The sequence below is a fragment of the Polyodon spathula genome, chromosome 56 (assembly GCF_017654505.1).
Source record: "Polyodon spathula isolate WHYD16114869_AA chromosome 56, ASM1765450v1, whole genome shotgun sequence".
NCBI lineage: Eukaryota > Metazoa > Chordata > Actinopteri > Acipenseriformes > Polyodontidae > Polyodon > Polyodon spathula.
The window spans coordinates 407,506-423,688 of record NC_054589.1 but is presented as its reverse complement, the minus strand read 5'-3'; the positions used below and the strand labels follow the sequence as shown (position 1 = coordinate 423,688).

The 16,183-nt window shown below is 37.9% G+C and overlaps 1 protein-coding gene across 2 annotated transcripts in view; it reads right to left on the bottom strand.

Annotated features, from left to right (window-relative positions):
* Positions 1-62: 62 nt before the first annotated feature.
* The window catches only part of LOC121307513 (calmodulin-regulated spectrin-associated protein 1-B-like), a 22,071-nt gene continuing 5,950 nt past the window's right edge, over positions 63-16,183 (bottom strand). Inside the window, exons 3-10 of one of the 2 annotated variants that reach the window (XM_041239697.1) lie at positions 9,541-9,803; positions 4,568-4,729; positions 3,193-3,273; positions 2,673-2,705; positions 1,171-1,312; positions 731-870; positions 538-634; positions 63-364 (exon numbers count right to left, since the gene is read on the bottom strand). In XM_041239697.1, coding sequence (XP_041095631.1) covers positions 174-364; positions 538-634; positions 731-870; positions 1,171-1,312; positions 2,673-2,705; positions 3,193-3,273; positions 4,568-4,729; positions 9,541-9,803 — 1,109 coding nt within the window. In that variant the 3' untranslated portion in view covers positions 63-173. The remainder of the gene's footprint in view (positions 365-537; positions 635-730; positions 871-1,170; positions 1,313-2,672; positions 2,706-3,192; positions 3,274-4,567; positions 4,730-9,540; positions 9,804-16,183) is intronic. The other variant, XM_041239698.1, reaches the window with a different exon arrangement.

Below are 16,183 nucleotides of genomic sequence, written 5' to 3'. Positions count from 1 at the left end.
AAAAAACAGTTTTCAAATAAGGTGTAACATTCAAGGAGATTCAAGGCACAGATGTTTTCCTGCTGCTAATATTTTCTATGGAAAATGTAAAAATGTTGACAGCTGATTAAGCAGAGCACACCAAAAGATCACTATTTACCAAACAGTGACGTTGCACTGAAACAAGGACAGACTTACAGCAAGTCAGGCTCTTCAGGGTGCAGGTAGTACCTGCTACTGACTTCGGGGCTGCTCTGAATTGGAGGCAGCAGCGGTGTTTCTGCTGGACTGGCCATGCCGGCCGGGCTCACCATGAAACTGCGTTTGGTTGCGTTTGAGATGGGAACAGGAGGACGGGTGCTCTTTGACTGCTGCATTGCTCTCGCTGCTCCAGGAAATACAATGGACAGTGTCAACTCTAAAACAACTAAAACTAGAAATACGTAGTACGGAAGATTAAAATATATAACAGGGTACTACTTGAAACCAGTGGCTCAAAATCATCAGAGGCACAAAGCATTTCAAACATGCATAATCCCAAAGTTTGGTTAACCTTACCGTCTTTAATTTCTTGAAAGTCCCTTGGCTGCACAAAGTCAGGCTTGACAATTTCAAACCACCAGAACAGTTCAGCAATGAAGACCATAACATTATGCTAAAAGAAACAAGATCAAAATATGTAATACTGAAGATCTTAACATTTACATCAAATACTGGAAATAAATGGGAATTGATCATTTCAATCCCTTACCTTCAGCCCTAAAGGAGCATACAACATATCCTCTGTAGTGAGATAAAAACCTTTGTTGAGATACTCATTAGCAAACTCTTTCAGCAGCTGAATATTGTATAGGCTGTCTGCTATAGAGGTCACTTCCTTCAAACATATATCTGAAAAATGAGAACAAGTGACTGCTTCAGATCTGACATTAAGATTACATGGAAAGCAGACAGAAGTGTTATAGAAACATTCAGCAACGTACAAAAACAGTGATAAGCAAAAAGGTAATCCTACATTTGTTTGCAAACTACATATTGCAGACACCAGTTGGATAACAAATTATGCTATCTGAAGCACACACATTTATGCATATGGTTAAAAAAATGAATTTCCTGAAATGCACAAAAAAGACTTGATTCCAGTCTCACTACATTGGCTCCCAAGGGGCTGTAAGGAGGTTAACCCCGTACCATCGAGTTTCATGAGTTCAGGACAGTAGTAGTGTATAACGGCTAAAAGCGCAGCACCATCACACACGTCCTTCACAAGGTCTTCCAGTAAAGGAAAATATGGCAACTGTCTGCTGGAAAGTTGGTCCCTCCGATAACGCACCTAAAATGAGGATTGAAAATCAGGAAAAAAGGCCAGTGTTGTTTGTACTGTATGCAATTCATTATTTAGGCATTACACACTGGTTTTGGTTTTATGAATAAGACAATGGGAACCTAGATGACATTCATTATTGCATAGCATCTGTAGATGATTGTCTGGTGTTGGTCATTGCCAAACGTAACTAAGTGTTGGCTAAATACTTTAAATGATCAGCTTTAAGTCTACAAGATCAAATTACAAGCTGAAGGGTTAATTATAAAACAATACTTATTAACCCTTCCTTTCAAGTGACAGATTTTTTTTATTACCCTTCACTGTCATGGGTTACCCGCTGCGCTGGGATTTAAGTGTATTACAACTTAAGACACAAGAGAGACTAAATAATGTCCAATACATTCAACTAACCAGCACAGTGAAAAACCCTCAATTGGTTTGCCTGGGGATAAGCTATGGTAAACCGGGAGCACATTGCAACTCAGTAGCATAACATATGGATTTGAAAATAAAGGTCATATTTTCTAAATTGTACATACCAAGAAGAAAAGGCTAGGTAACTACAACATTTGTTTTCTACCGGTTAAACATGGAGAATACTGTACCACACGGGCATATTCCAATGGCTCCAACATGCAATGAGCTAGGGCATACATTAAATCAGGCTAACAGAGACAGGGGATAGAATGAGAGACAGACAGACAGTGTAGTCAGTGTTTCAGTGTTATAAATGGTTACAACAAACATGGTTTGATATTGGGGATGGGAGAAACATATAGGATAGCAAGAAAGTGATTTAAATTCATCTGTCCTTATACTGTACAAAGCCTGCAACCAACTGTTCTTGGAATATGCAAAAGCCTTTGCTGAAAGTATGCATTGTTTGAATGTGTGACAAATATCCTTGTGACTTCCCACTTTATTCACTTTGACACAATGTAAAAAAGATTTATCAGGCAGCTGAATGCAACAGCAGGACAAATGAAAAGACAGAAGAGCTGTCTTTTCTGAATGTAGCGGCTCATACAATATTGCAGTATTTAAAACCATGGCATGCTGAACAACTATATCTTTGGCTTCCAATATATTCCATAAAAACTTTCACAAGTTACTTCCAGATTGAAAACATCACAATATGAGTGACAAATTGCACCCTGATGTAATATGACAAAAGGTTTACAATTGCGGGTTATTCTCTACCACTGGAAAGCTACTGTGAGCATTCCAAAAACCTTACGTGAAAGAGTAGTATGCATTTTTCTATTGGGAAATTTTCAAATGTCCTGCATGCAACATGTTGGAAATCTAATTACACTGCTGGATACTGCATTGGAAAGATAGGAAAAAGATCTAGTAGTAAACTTACAGGTACTAGTTTCCAATACCATTTGGAAGGAGACTATCCAAGTAGCAGGGAAAGGAGTTAGGAAAAGGAAACAAACAGGAAAAGCAGCAGAAAAAGTCAGATGCATTTAACGGGATCATAAAAAAATTACAGTCCCAGGTTTAAAAAAAAAGTACTGTACGAACCTAAAAAGGGTTAATCAACCAGTAATAAACATGAATAATCCACTGGATTGAATCTAAAATTGGCTGTAGGTTACAGATCTGGGTCAAAGTCAAGAACATGCACATCATTAATATGTTAGGTTATATGAATATTTTAGGTAAAGTTGGGGAGGTCACATGCTATCAAAATGATTTCTCTGGAAGGTTTTGTGATTAAAACAAAGCACATGTACATTGACAGAAACTCTGTTTTGAGTCCTGTTTTCATGAACTAAAGTTACTACAAAGAAAACAGAATAAAAAAGTAAATGGAGATTTAAAAGCGCGTGTGTCAAATAGTCGAATCCTATGGGTGGATTCCTCAACCCTCTCCTTACTTTCTGATGACTTGGAGACTCCAGAAGCTGCTGTTTCAGTTTTAGTTCTTTCTCAGTGATTTCTCTCATTTTCAGGTTTACCTAAAACAGATGAAATAGTAAGCCTGTTACCCCCTGTTATATCTGTTAGTGAATTGTGAATTCTAGAAGACAGCCATGTAAAATCTTCCACGTAACAGAGAACCTTTACAAAAAAACCAAAAAACAACAATTCAGGTGGTACTACTATATTTTCAAGGAGACCCGTTGTTAAATGCCAAGTAGAATTAAACTAGGAGCAGCAGTTAACCAATGATCAATGACCAAATATAAAAGAGACATTTGATTCATAAAACCGGATGCAAGTCCTACGAGAATTATATCTGCACTAGTCTCATTCAATTCATTACAAATCACGTCTCTCTCAGGTGACCAGGTTTCTAAACACACTACAGCTCTGGTGCACCATTGATAGAGCTGTAATTACACACTTTCCTAAAAGTGCAGATTCAGCTACTCCTTAACACTGACAAGACATTACCGTTTCACAGGTCAAACACAGGAAACTTTAGAAACTTGGAGCTGCTACACAATCAAATCCCAGTACAAACCCATCAGTCATTATGGGCGAGATTAGCTGAAAACCTGTCCTTCTTATTATTGGCTTGCATACACAGCACAGCAAATGTACAGTTATGGTTTACAATTAACACAAAACATGTTATGCCAGTGCATACCAATATCAATTTCAATGCTATCTCATTAGTCAGTTACATGAAAAAGTAGATATCCATATCAAGATTTTAAATTATATTTTATACAATTAAGAAAAAACTACTCCAGTACTTAGTAGTAGTTATTTTGTGATTCTGTATTTTGAATGTTAGTCATACCAGTATAATAACTGCCAAAAAAAAAAATTGATTGTCCTATATTTAATTAAACATTTAGTAAAATTCTATATATATATTTTTAATTTGAATTGACGTTTAAACATTTACAGCCTTACTTTTAATCTGTCTACGTCTTTTAGCACAAGGGCAGAAGGTTTTCTGCTCCCCATGTATCAGAGGCTAGTTTGACAGCTATGCAGCAATCTGCTAGATCAAGTTACATTTTTGTAGAACAAAATAAAATGAAACATTACACTAGATGAGACTATTCCTACAAAACTACACTGTTCATGAAACATTGTGAAACAGGTAGAAAATAGGGAGCAAAGAGCATGCCAACCGCTAGAATATTTTGTGAAACTACCACAGGGAACGGTCACGCCTGGGGTCACAAACCTCTGCAATTCATCATCAATATCCCCGAGTGGAATTTTACTCTAAACAGAACTCTATACCATTACTCAAAATCACAAACTTGCATGAGATCAAGGGAATATCTGTACCTTATTTATCCAGAAGACCATTGCATCCTCGAGGTCAAAAGGAAGCTCCTTCGAGGCACTAAATGTTGAGAAACGTTTAACACTGGCGACAACCTTTTCAATGCTGATCATTTCCACTGTGTAGGCCATCATTAGGGCATCAATCATTGGCATGTGAGCACTCTGAAGAGGAGACAGGATTACAAACATTACTGGTTAAAACACAATCACTGTGTTGCAACAAAACTATATAGCCAATCGTCATATTAAAAAAATGACCCTGCTTCTGAGTCTTCAGACAATTGAATGCCATTTTGATGTGGTTATATACATTTGAAAGATTTCTCTTGCTGAGAATTGCAATTCTGTAAAACATTTTCAAAAGGGGATCTGTAAAGGTTCATTATGCTTAATTTACAAATAATACTAATGCATACTGACAGAACACAACGTGTTACACTGTACCAAAACTGATTTTATGTAAAAGAAAGAAAAGTAACATATTCAGGGTTGAAGTCTTTGTGTTAGTCTTTGACTTAGAACATTCCTTGTACAACAGTACTCAATTCAATAGAACATCCTGAGTATAATATTAAATGCTGGAAAAAACAGGACAATGAGCATAGTAGAAATTGCGATTCAAGGATTGACCCGTTTTCTTTTTTAATGAATCGTGCCGCAGCGGAACTTGGAGTGTAACTTCAATCAACACGGCTCTTCAATCATTGTGTGAGATCCAACTGGTTTATATTTTTTATTCATAGTTCCTGGCTGAAGTAACACTGACAGTTATGAGGTTGTGTTTTTTTGTTGTGCTTGGAATGTTTACTGTGAATATTATTCTGTTGGGGATTTTTCATTACGTTTGAGACATTACTTTGTTTTCTTTTGACTATTCGTTGTTGATATATTTGAGTTTTTTTTTTTCAACGTTTGGATATACGGAACATTTGTAGATTAGTTGCTGACTGAATCATTGTGTGAAATGTCAAATTTGCTATAATTGAATTGTTACTAGTCAGCATTTATGAGCAAATATAAAGATACTGAATTTAATTACTCGTGGGTCTATTTCTCATTCAATGAGAGTATCAAGTTCGTGATTAATTACTTATGTACTGCTGTTGAGCGCATATGGAAACAAAAACTTTGCTGATCAGAATCAATGTAACCTTGGTGTTTTACTCTGTCAGGCTGTTTTTCTGTTTAAAATATTTCTGTAATAGTAATGGACAGTAATTTGGGTTTTTATCTTGAACCCTACTAAAATGGCAAATGCTAAAAGCTGCTCTGTTACACTATCGTATTAATTTCCACTTTTCATTGCGCTAGGAACTGTAACCAAACTATTCTAATAGCATTAGTGTGTGCAAGCATTACATCCAACTAAACATGAAACGGTATTTCAGTATGGACGCTAAAGTTTGAGATGAATTAATTAAAACGTTTGAGTACGGTGCTCAAGATCGGTTATCTAGTGTGGACAGGACCTAAAAGTAAATATCCTTAATATTGCTGGCAAAGCCAAAAATGAGGCTTACTGCTGCCACCTATGGGACTGGAGTGTACCTTAATCAATGCTGTTATATTGCAGAAGCAAGTATTTAACGGTTATTGCTGCAGTGTAACAGATTACAACAAATATGCATGTCTGCGTCCCTTTCCATTCTGTGTGTACAGTGAATGAGAGACAAAATATTTTTCCGTACATTGGATTTATTTTGCTTCTCGCAGGATGAGATGATTAGACAGAATTAAACTGTGACTGAACAGATCAGCTGACGTTGAGCAAGTTTGTGAATCAGTTTTAGATCAGGTGTGCTGGTGCCGAGGAACACCGGCGGCAATGACGGACAGGCTTACAGGCAACTTCTATTGTATGTTTTTTTTAAATTTGAGAGGCATTGCAGCAAGCAGCTTGGGCACTGCGGCAATTGCCACTGGTGCTGTCGGTTATTTCGAGTCCTGAGCGCCTTATGTTTAATCTTCAAAGACCTGTATTTACTGTAAACCTTCCCTCAACATTAATTAATAAACAAATTGTATCTATCTATCTATCTATTAACTAATCCAATGGTGGAACTGTAGTGTTTGAGCAGAGTAATTATAGTCCCTCTGACTGGCCAATCAAAACCATCACCACATATTTCAGAAGCCAATCAGATACAGTAGGTGCTCGCATGCACATCTCATTACCCCTTTCCTAGCTGGAAAACACTGTCAGACTTGAAACAACTGGTATTCAGATGGCATCTGGAAAGCTCTTGTAGGCCCAGAGTACAAAGAACATCCTGCCTGCCCTGCTGCACGTTCATATTTTCCTCACTTCTAAAGTGTGTGTTTGGCCTCCTGTTGAAAACAGCTGCTCATTTTGGAATGTTTAAGAAACAAGCAGCTGACATTGGAGAGTTTCCAAATACACCGGGAACGTCTCAAGCAGAGACTAAGCAAACCTTAGCTAAAAGTAAAATCCTCTGTTTATTAAACATTCACATATTACTGTAAATTGTATTAAAATAAATCATGGATACAGAACTGTAAAACAAAATATATTGCTTTTGTGCAGTTAATAAGTGATGAGGCCACTATCGTACCCATGTTTAATATGTTGAGCAGAGATGAGTTGTGTGATGTCAGTGAATAGTGACAGTGAAAACAACGCCCTGTTAAAAGCACACCAGACAAACTGGTCCACCAATGTCAGTAATCACAATGCCTTCATTATATTTCTGCAGAAAGGTTCAATTGCTGTGCAGCCACAAATAGAAACAAACACTTAAAATGTTTAAGCATTTAACAAAAGCAGTCATACCTTTACCAGGAGTCTCAATTGACAAGAACTAACAATCTCATATGCACTTACTGTACAGTAGACATGTAGTTTTAGGATGTACACGAAATGTTTCATATAGGATTTCCAACACTGGAAGTGTAAAACCTTCCCACTGGTAATGTACAGTAGGTGAGAAGCTACTGGGTCAGAGATTGTATCCATGGCAGCAGCTATAGTAGGCTATGTAAGAGTATTAAAGCCAACAGCAACCACCAAACAGCTTTAGTAGCTTCTGTGGTTATTGTTGGTATGCCTGGGACTGATTTGCCAGATAGTTCCTAATGGAATTCCCAATGTTCCAGTATGTGGGCGATGTAGAGAAAGATTCCTGTTTTTACCATAATAAAAAGGCGGGGGAGAGCCCATGCATTATACATACACTAAAAAGCTTAATTCCATAGTGAAAGTGAAAATTATGTCTAAAGCAATGACAAACCAACAACCCACTTCAGGGTCTCCTGACGTTTCACACAAAAGCGTCAATACCATCAGATGAGCACTCGCTGGATGCTCTAATCAAATCCAGGCCGCATTTTCTTTTGTCTTTATTTAAAAAAAGAATGCTGAAATACAAAGGAATAGCTTACTGTAGATAAACAGCTGCACAATTAATTACTTCAATTTCTGCACGTGAGCATTTTCCTTATCAGTACAAGAAATCTGGCTGCCCAAATTGTAAAGCAAAGCCTTTTAAACTGAATCTGTTGTTTGCAATCACTCACCCAAAATGTTAACAATGTAAAAGTATGAATGTCAGTATAGAAGCTAATGCTCATTGGCTAATATTCTCAAAAACGATCTAGATTGTAAATTAAATAATTGACATGTTTGTGTTCCACATTTCCCTTTCCCCAGTCAAACACATTGCAGCTCTGCAGTTTAATGCTGAGTAACACGCTGTCCTAGATCATGACCAAGCCCAGTGACACACTAAACACAAATCACAGCCAAGGATCAGTAATCATGTCAATCTCCCTTGGCAACCACTGACCTCGTCCAGTAGAGCATCACCACTCCTGCTGTGAACCTCAAACTGCTCACACCTCCGCTTCTAGTTTATGGCATATACTGTAGTTCACTAGAGGGAGCCAGGATCTGCACTTAGAACCTTCTGACTCAACAGTGATGCACATCAGCGAGTTCAGCTACTGTGTCAGCTTGTCAATATCAATGTATTTTTCAGTGTATTTTAAGCCATGCATTAAAAAAGTTCCAAAAATGCCAAGAAAAAAGAAAGCGTCTATCACTTTGGTAAGCTGGTCGACCTGCAGCTATTAAACACTTGTGCAGGTCTGGACAAGGAGTCCACAAGATGTTGGAAGATCGTCCTACCATTGGTACCAAAAATAATGAATGTACAACAGCCTCAAAAGGGCATTAGTAAAGTCAATCCAGGAAAGCCTGAATTGGATTGTGTTCCAGTGACTAGGGGAGAAATCAAGAAGTAGTATTTAAACACTTCCCTTATCCCTTAGGGTCAAATGATTTGAGAGCCGCTATCCTTGTACTACCCATCCCCATCAGAGAAGAACCGATTGTAGGAAGATGCACATCATTTAGCAAAAAATAGTAATACGCCTTCAGATGCACCATAGAACTCTGTACTGCCCATTATTGCCATAAAACGTGGTTTGACAGTCATCTTCCCTAAATAACTTGTAAAAAGAAAAGCAGGGGACCATTCTAATAGCCAGGGTTTAACATCTATAGGAATCTATAACCTCATCACCTGCCAAAATGCAGGGTACTGCAGCATTCTCACAGTAAGCTGCAGTCATGAAATCTATACAAAACTGACTGTTTAGAAGAGCAGTTTGACACAGAGTATCTGTGATCCTGTGTAATGCTCATCTTTCAGAAAAATGCAGTCTGCACCTTCAAAATAGCTTGCATTGGAAAAATAAAAAAACACGTGGGATTTATTGTTTAAAGATGTAAAAACATATTGCAATTCACTGACTTGACAGCTGCCGGTAAATATGACTGAGAAACTGAATTATTTATTTCTAGCAGACTGATGCTTTAATTGAGTCCCATTGTTATGTTGTAGCATTAATAATGTGTTTTTGTTTTATTCACAGGGCAGAAAATACTGTGGAAAGTCAGTCTTACTTCAGATCAGCTTTTAACATCGGACATAGACCAATCTACGCATACTCACCATTTTGATCGGGGCACAGCTGAGATCAGACTCGGACACAGGACTGTCATCACTCTCCATGACGTAGATGCCTTTCCGAGACAGAGCCTGAATGACAGACTGGTGCCCCTGCAGAGCTGCCACCTGATCCCCTTTCAGGATGAGGCTGCACACACGGCAGTACAGCTCACTGGACAGCAGCAGCTTGATCACCGGAGGCTTGATGTGCTCCTGCTCATACTGGTCTGTGTAAAAGGGGTCTCTCAGGTCCTCCGGGATGTTGTCTGAAAACGAAGAAAATGTATACTCTAACATTCTTTCTGAACCTTAATGAGATCAGAAAATGCATTAGGAAAAACAGGTGCATATGTTTTTTTTATGAAAATATACTTAAATGAGGGATGCACCAATTGTGATTTTTTTTGGGCCTGTTCAGATTACAGATACTCCATACACAATTGGCAGAATCTGATACCAGTTTTTATGCATTCCCCACCGCGAGCCGCCACACCCACAACAGTGTGGACTGATCAAGGCCAAGCAATTGGAATACAGTTCGGACTGGAGATGAAAACCAAAGTATAACATCATAGACCTGACATGGACCTTTTGAATTTCATTGGAATCTTTTGATTTAAAAGTATCTCCACCACATGTGTTGGTAACAGCGTTGCTGTGTCATTGAAAAGTGTGGATAATAATAATAAAAACACTGACAGGGAAATGCCAATCATAGATTGTTGTTTTTTTTTTTTTTTAAATAACTGGCACATCCTTAAATATCTATATTCCATTCTTTTATAACTAAAATAGCTTGTTATTGTAGCACTGAATTTCCATAGAGAAGAATTGAGATATTGGTATTTGACTTCGTTTTTATTGTACTGCAGCATTCTACATCAAAGACCACGGGTGGTCTCAATTTTCCAGACATCAAGCTTCACTGAATTCAATCATATTGGCAAGTCAGCATTGTTTCAACCTAGGTACAATATAATCAAAAACAGTAACGCGAATAAAAGTACTTTAAAGAAATAAATATAACATGTATTTTATATTACAATCTAAAATGATGTTATTGCACAGCAGCTATTTAACCGTTACTGCTGGGAGACACTTAATGTACATTACTTTATGTGCTTCATGAATAATGTATCTTTTACAACTGAATGTAAACGGAAGGATGGACACCCTCCTTATGATTCAGTAACAAATACACAGCTATTTGTGTAGTGCCCACATAACCATGTACTTCCTATTGGAACAAATTCCTATAATCATTCCCCCAGACACACACCCTTTACCCTATTCTGCAGCACAAATGAGTAATTCTGATCATTTAAGGAGAGGTAAGAGTCAGTGCAACCCTTTGTTTTAAACAATGAGGATCTCCCATCATCTTGTCCCTCCTGTGTTGCTCCCACCCCACCCCCATGCACTGCCGAGCAATCCCTTTGCTGTTCAGCATACTGCAGCATTCTGGCTAGCCGAGGATTAAAGCAGAGCCATAAAAATTCCCAAACACCACAAATCCTCTTTAAAGGCAGCCAGAGAACTGAAAACAGCCCAAGGACTGGCTGCTTTGACTCACATTCTTGGATCACAATTTACTTCATAAATAAATGTTTTCAAATGTTCAAAATGTGTGGAGTAAACAATGTTAGCTGGTACAGCAACAATCTGATCCGATGATGAAAAATTTAAAATGCAGGCAAAAACATTTGTCTTAAAACATTAGCCGTCCTAAAATGTGTTTTAGGACGCTGGAACAAGGATTAGGGTTAAGGAACGAGCATTAAAGTGCTTACTACCGTCATTCCAAAGTTTAACGAGACAGGTTTAATTTAATAATTCATCCTCTTGCATGGCTTGTTTAAAAAAAAAAAGTATACTTCGATACTAGACCTACGATTGCGTTTGCCACTGTTTCCAGTCTATTTCCAATTTAGCCCATTATCCTCAATACTGAGCTAAATCAACAGCCAGTCAATTCCTCAAAAAAAAAAAAAACAGCAACTGTATCATGACCTAATCATTTTTAATTTTTCTGAGAAGCCTTGAAATGTCCCTTTCCCTTTTATTCTAGACAACTGTAGACCTTGACACACAGTGCAAATTTCACAGTTAATCGCAACTGGTACACCAGATTGAATTGCTGCCCTTGGGGTCTCTTCATAATGTTTGGGTGGCTCTCGAGAGCTTCTGAGCTTCCCTGTGCTTCCAGGCTGTACGACTGTGAACGGCTTGCAATCACAAAGCATTGCTTTGTTTCTGACACATCTGAAGGCTGGTAAGGCAGACTGTATTAAACCCTCAGTGACAACTCATTAAATCCTGCAACAATATTGCATGCAGGATACAACAGATACACCCCTCCTACAGAAAAACACAAAGTACTGTGCGATTCCTGAACAAGCTACACTGAAAATCCCAGAAATGTTTCTGAATTGCAGAACAAAACTGGGACAGAATACAAGCTAACCGGAATCACAGAATTACCATGTGGGGAGATAATGGTTACAGGGGAATTACTGTACGTTATGCTAGAGTAAATGTGGGACACTGCAGGTTTTACTTAACCTCTCTATTGGCCACCATTAGTAATTAACAAGATGCAAACCAGACATATACAGCACAGAGTCTCGAGTTTTCCTTTTTTCTATATAAAATGTTACAGTACAAAAAGATGTACAATCTGTTGCAGTTTTACGTTAATATTAAGCCAAATTTCAAAACATTTTAAAAGATCTTCATGCAAGAAGAAACAAGAACTAAAATGGAAACTGAAGGAAGACACTGCTAAAAAGAATAGTGTGATAGTCAAATAAGAAATTAGACATTTCCCATTCTGAATCTAACAGAAAAGTTTTAGCCATAGAGAACTTCTGCATCATACTTCTGCAGGTAGACTTACTGTCTATTACTCTTTCCTTGCCTATCTGGCAAGGCACTTTACAGTCCAGTAGACACAAGCAAACACACTTCTGAACTGGAGGGCAAGGTGAGAGTAAGAACACAATCTGTAAGCTGAATTTTAACAAAATAGCAAACATTTTCTTTTAAATAGCATTAGTCTAATACTTTTTTTTTTTACAAACAAGGTCCATTCATACATATTTACAAATACACAGTTTACTATAAACTAGTGCTTAAATAGTAAATAAGGTCTGTCTTTCAAGTAAGTCAAAATTCATAACTATGTTAGCATCTACAGCACCTGCACAAAACATAAAATGGTACTGAAGCCTACCCATGCAGTATTTGTAAAACAAGGATTGCAATAGGATTGCTGGCCACCAGCAGATTACCTCACTACTCCTTGATACAGTAGCAATGCTTCATACACTGTTACAGTGAACTGTATTTTTAGAAACAATCTGGCATCAAAAGAACAAACTTCCAGTGTTGACTCAATCAGCAAATACTGCAACCAAGCAGGGTACAAACAAACATAAAAATCAACAGTAACAATCAAACACCGCACAACTACAATAAAAACTTGCACATCCACCTGAACTGTAATACTAATGGTAATCTGATACTACTGTACCAGACAGTAAACCACAGGACAGATCATTGGCAACTCTTTAATTCAACAGTTTCTCCAGATTATCACTGTTCATTACCCATACTGCAATAATCAACACTGCTCAAAGTCAAAAGCAGCGTATTTAAAAAATATCACAGTTGGTAAAAAGTTTTAATACAGTAAATCAAAAACCTTGTAATTTACTATGGTGTTGTTCAACAGAGTTGTGATGTACTTTGTATAGGAACACACAATGCTTAAAACCAGCATAAGTCCATTTTCTGTTTATAGCATGAGATTAGCACTGAGGCGTTGTAACCCTGGCCTGGGTTAAAGCAGCCATTTAAAAATGGCAGCCTTGTTATCTGCTAAACGAAGACTCAAAAACTAGTTTTAAAATGCTATGCAGTATTCAAGTTAGCTATTTCTTGCTACTGTATGATTTTATGGTTCATGTTTAGTATCATAAAAAGTGACAATATAGCCTACAGGTTATGAGGAGAAAAACTAAATCAAAGCAGACGTGTCGTTTGAGACAATTAGCAAGGATTTTCCATGATTGATTTTGGAAATTAACTTGCACCATTATAAAAAATATCCATGTTCAAAGTGTGTGGTAAAATCCAATTCACAATGTTTAATAAATTAAACTACTTACAAAAACTGGATAACATTTCACAAATCTGGGACTTCATCTTTACATTTTTATAACTTGCATTATTGTGATATTAAGGTTACCATGGTATTCTTTTTGATGGTTATCATACCGTGGGAATTGTATACCGGCCCATCCCTACATGAATCACACACCTGTTTATTTTACATGCATTTAGTTCACTTTTTTGTGTGTCAGGCAGTAAGCCTGTCTCCGCACAATGGGACAGGCGTAAGTATAGGCACAGTGCAAATAAATGCAGATGCAAAATTCAAATTGCATTGAGGCCAGGCAATTATTTTGCACTGCGCCCTATGTAAGCTTAAGAGCAATGCTAATTACTCAAAATGCACAAATGATGATCCGCAATTATGATAATGAGGGTCTCGATGAGCAGAACGGTCTATTAAGCTGCCGCACTTGCACCCCAAAGGTGTCGGAGTTAGGAGTACAGAGAGCAGTAGGCGCTGTATGACATTTGCGGAGCATGAAAATACAAAACCGAAAAGAAAAAAAAAAAAAAAAGGTTAGATTAAGGGCAGCAAAGTCCTCTTGGAGCACGGAAAAGTAAAAAAGTTTTCTGAGAAGGTGAGGAGAGTCCTTACTGCTGTATGAAATGGAGTGGTTTGGAAAAGCCTCAGCTAGTATCCTTATGTATATGTATTGGCCTACCCTTTTCAGCATGACATCCAGAAATGTGCTTAGCAAGGTGGATTGGGTATCCCTCCAAACATTCCAACTGTGGTCTGAAAGGAACCAGGGGCTAAGTAGTGCAGAGAACACAGCACTTTCACATGTGCAGGGACAGCGGTCCCTAGATTGACACTGGGGTCTAGCTCAACCCTCAATTCAGCTATTAGGTCTAGGATGATCTGCGGAGTGAGACGATAATGCTTTAGCACCGCATCCTCCGGCATCCCAAACAAAGTGACCCTGGGATTGAATATATGGGGTCTTCTTCGTCTTGCCCTTCTCCTCAAAATGTGTTCCTGCCTCTCCTCAACAAGAGCCAAGAGTCGCTGCATCAGGAAGTGAACCACAGCAGCCATCCTGAAGCCAATGACAGGTCTCTGCAGGTGTGTGCTTTTATACAGCTCTTAATTACTCGCTTCTACAATGGCTTGCACCTTGTAATAAGAGGTGTAAAGTTTTTGGAGGGTCAGCAACTGCCCAATTTCATTCTCTGTTCTTCATCTGAATACATTTCAATATAATTTTAATGGATTAATGATGGCAAAGTGCAAATTTGACTGGTGAACCGCATTTTTAGAGGCTGCTAAACACTTTACTTTAGACTTTGGCTGCTAAACACGATTTACGGTCACATATGGGGGTTTTGCACCCACAAATCACTTGGCGTGTATCCTTACATCTACCCCAATATGTTCCTGTTTTTTGTATATATATTCCAGTCTAAGGCAGACAAACAAAGCAGATGCCAACATTTTTATATACTCTTCAGACTATCTATAAGGCACAAATTATTGACTTTTTCTTATTTGTCTAATTCTCCTGGGAGAAAAGGGCCAAAGTCAATAATACATTCAAATTTGCTTCTTAAAACATTGAGCATTCTTTGCGGTAATAGTCTTATTTATCAGTAATTACATTTCTATGTCAAACAGGTTCAATTCAACTGAAAATGATAATTAAGGATCTTTAAACCGGTTCTCGACTGGAGATTTAGTTTGTAAAGGCAACATTAACATCTCAATTTTCCATCAACATTTCAAAGTACAACTATGCCTGTTTTCAGCTTTGCCGCTGGAACATGTAATGGCCAAATGTATAGTAGCTTTGAATAGAGAATTCACATTACAGAGCTATAAAGGGCAAGGGTGCTTCCAGCCACAGTATTCTGGAATTATATTATAAAAGACAAAAGGTCATGCCCCAGAAGGCCAGACAGATACTGTAAGTTACTGAAGACTGGATGAAATACTGTTAGTACCAATTTGCTGATTTAGCCAAATCTATTGCAGATGTATTCCTGTTGACCCCATCCAGTCTGTCCAAATCAATAACACATGGAACAGACTTGATTTCCTTTACTACAGTAGAACACATTCACCAACATCACGCTCTCCATTTCTATTCTTCTGATAGAGTTACCCTCGCGGCTCCCCTGTAAGTACATTCAGTATAAATCTGTTCTATTTTAAACAATCACATGCATTTGACCCTTTCAAAACAATGCTCTTAGACTCAGATGTTGAGCTATTTCTAAACCTAAAACGTACATAACTAAGAGGTTAGTCTGGGCTAAAATCAAGCATTTCACATGCATCTTGTAATTATTATACTGTATCCACTGCTTATAGGCTATCCAGCAGATCATATCTCCCCACTAAAATAATTTTACCTCTCGACTTCACTGATTCAATGACATACTTTAACCATTCAACAGGAGTCTGGGGGTCTGTGCTGACCCCATCAATTCTATAGAAGGGTTAAACCTGTTCTCGTTAGCTCTAGGACAT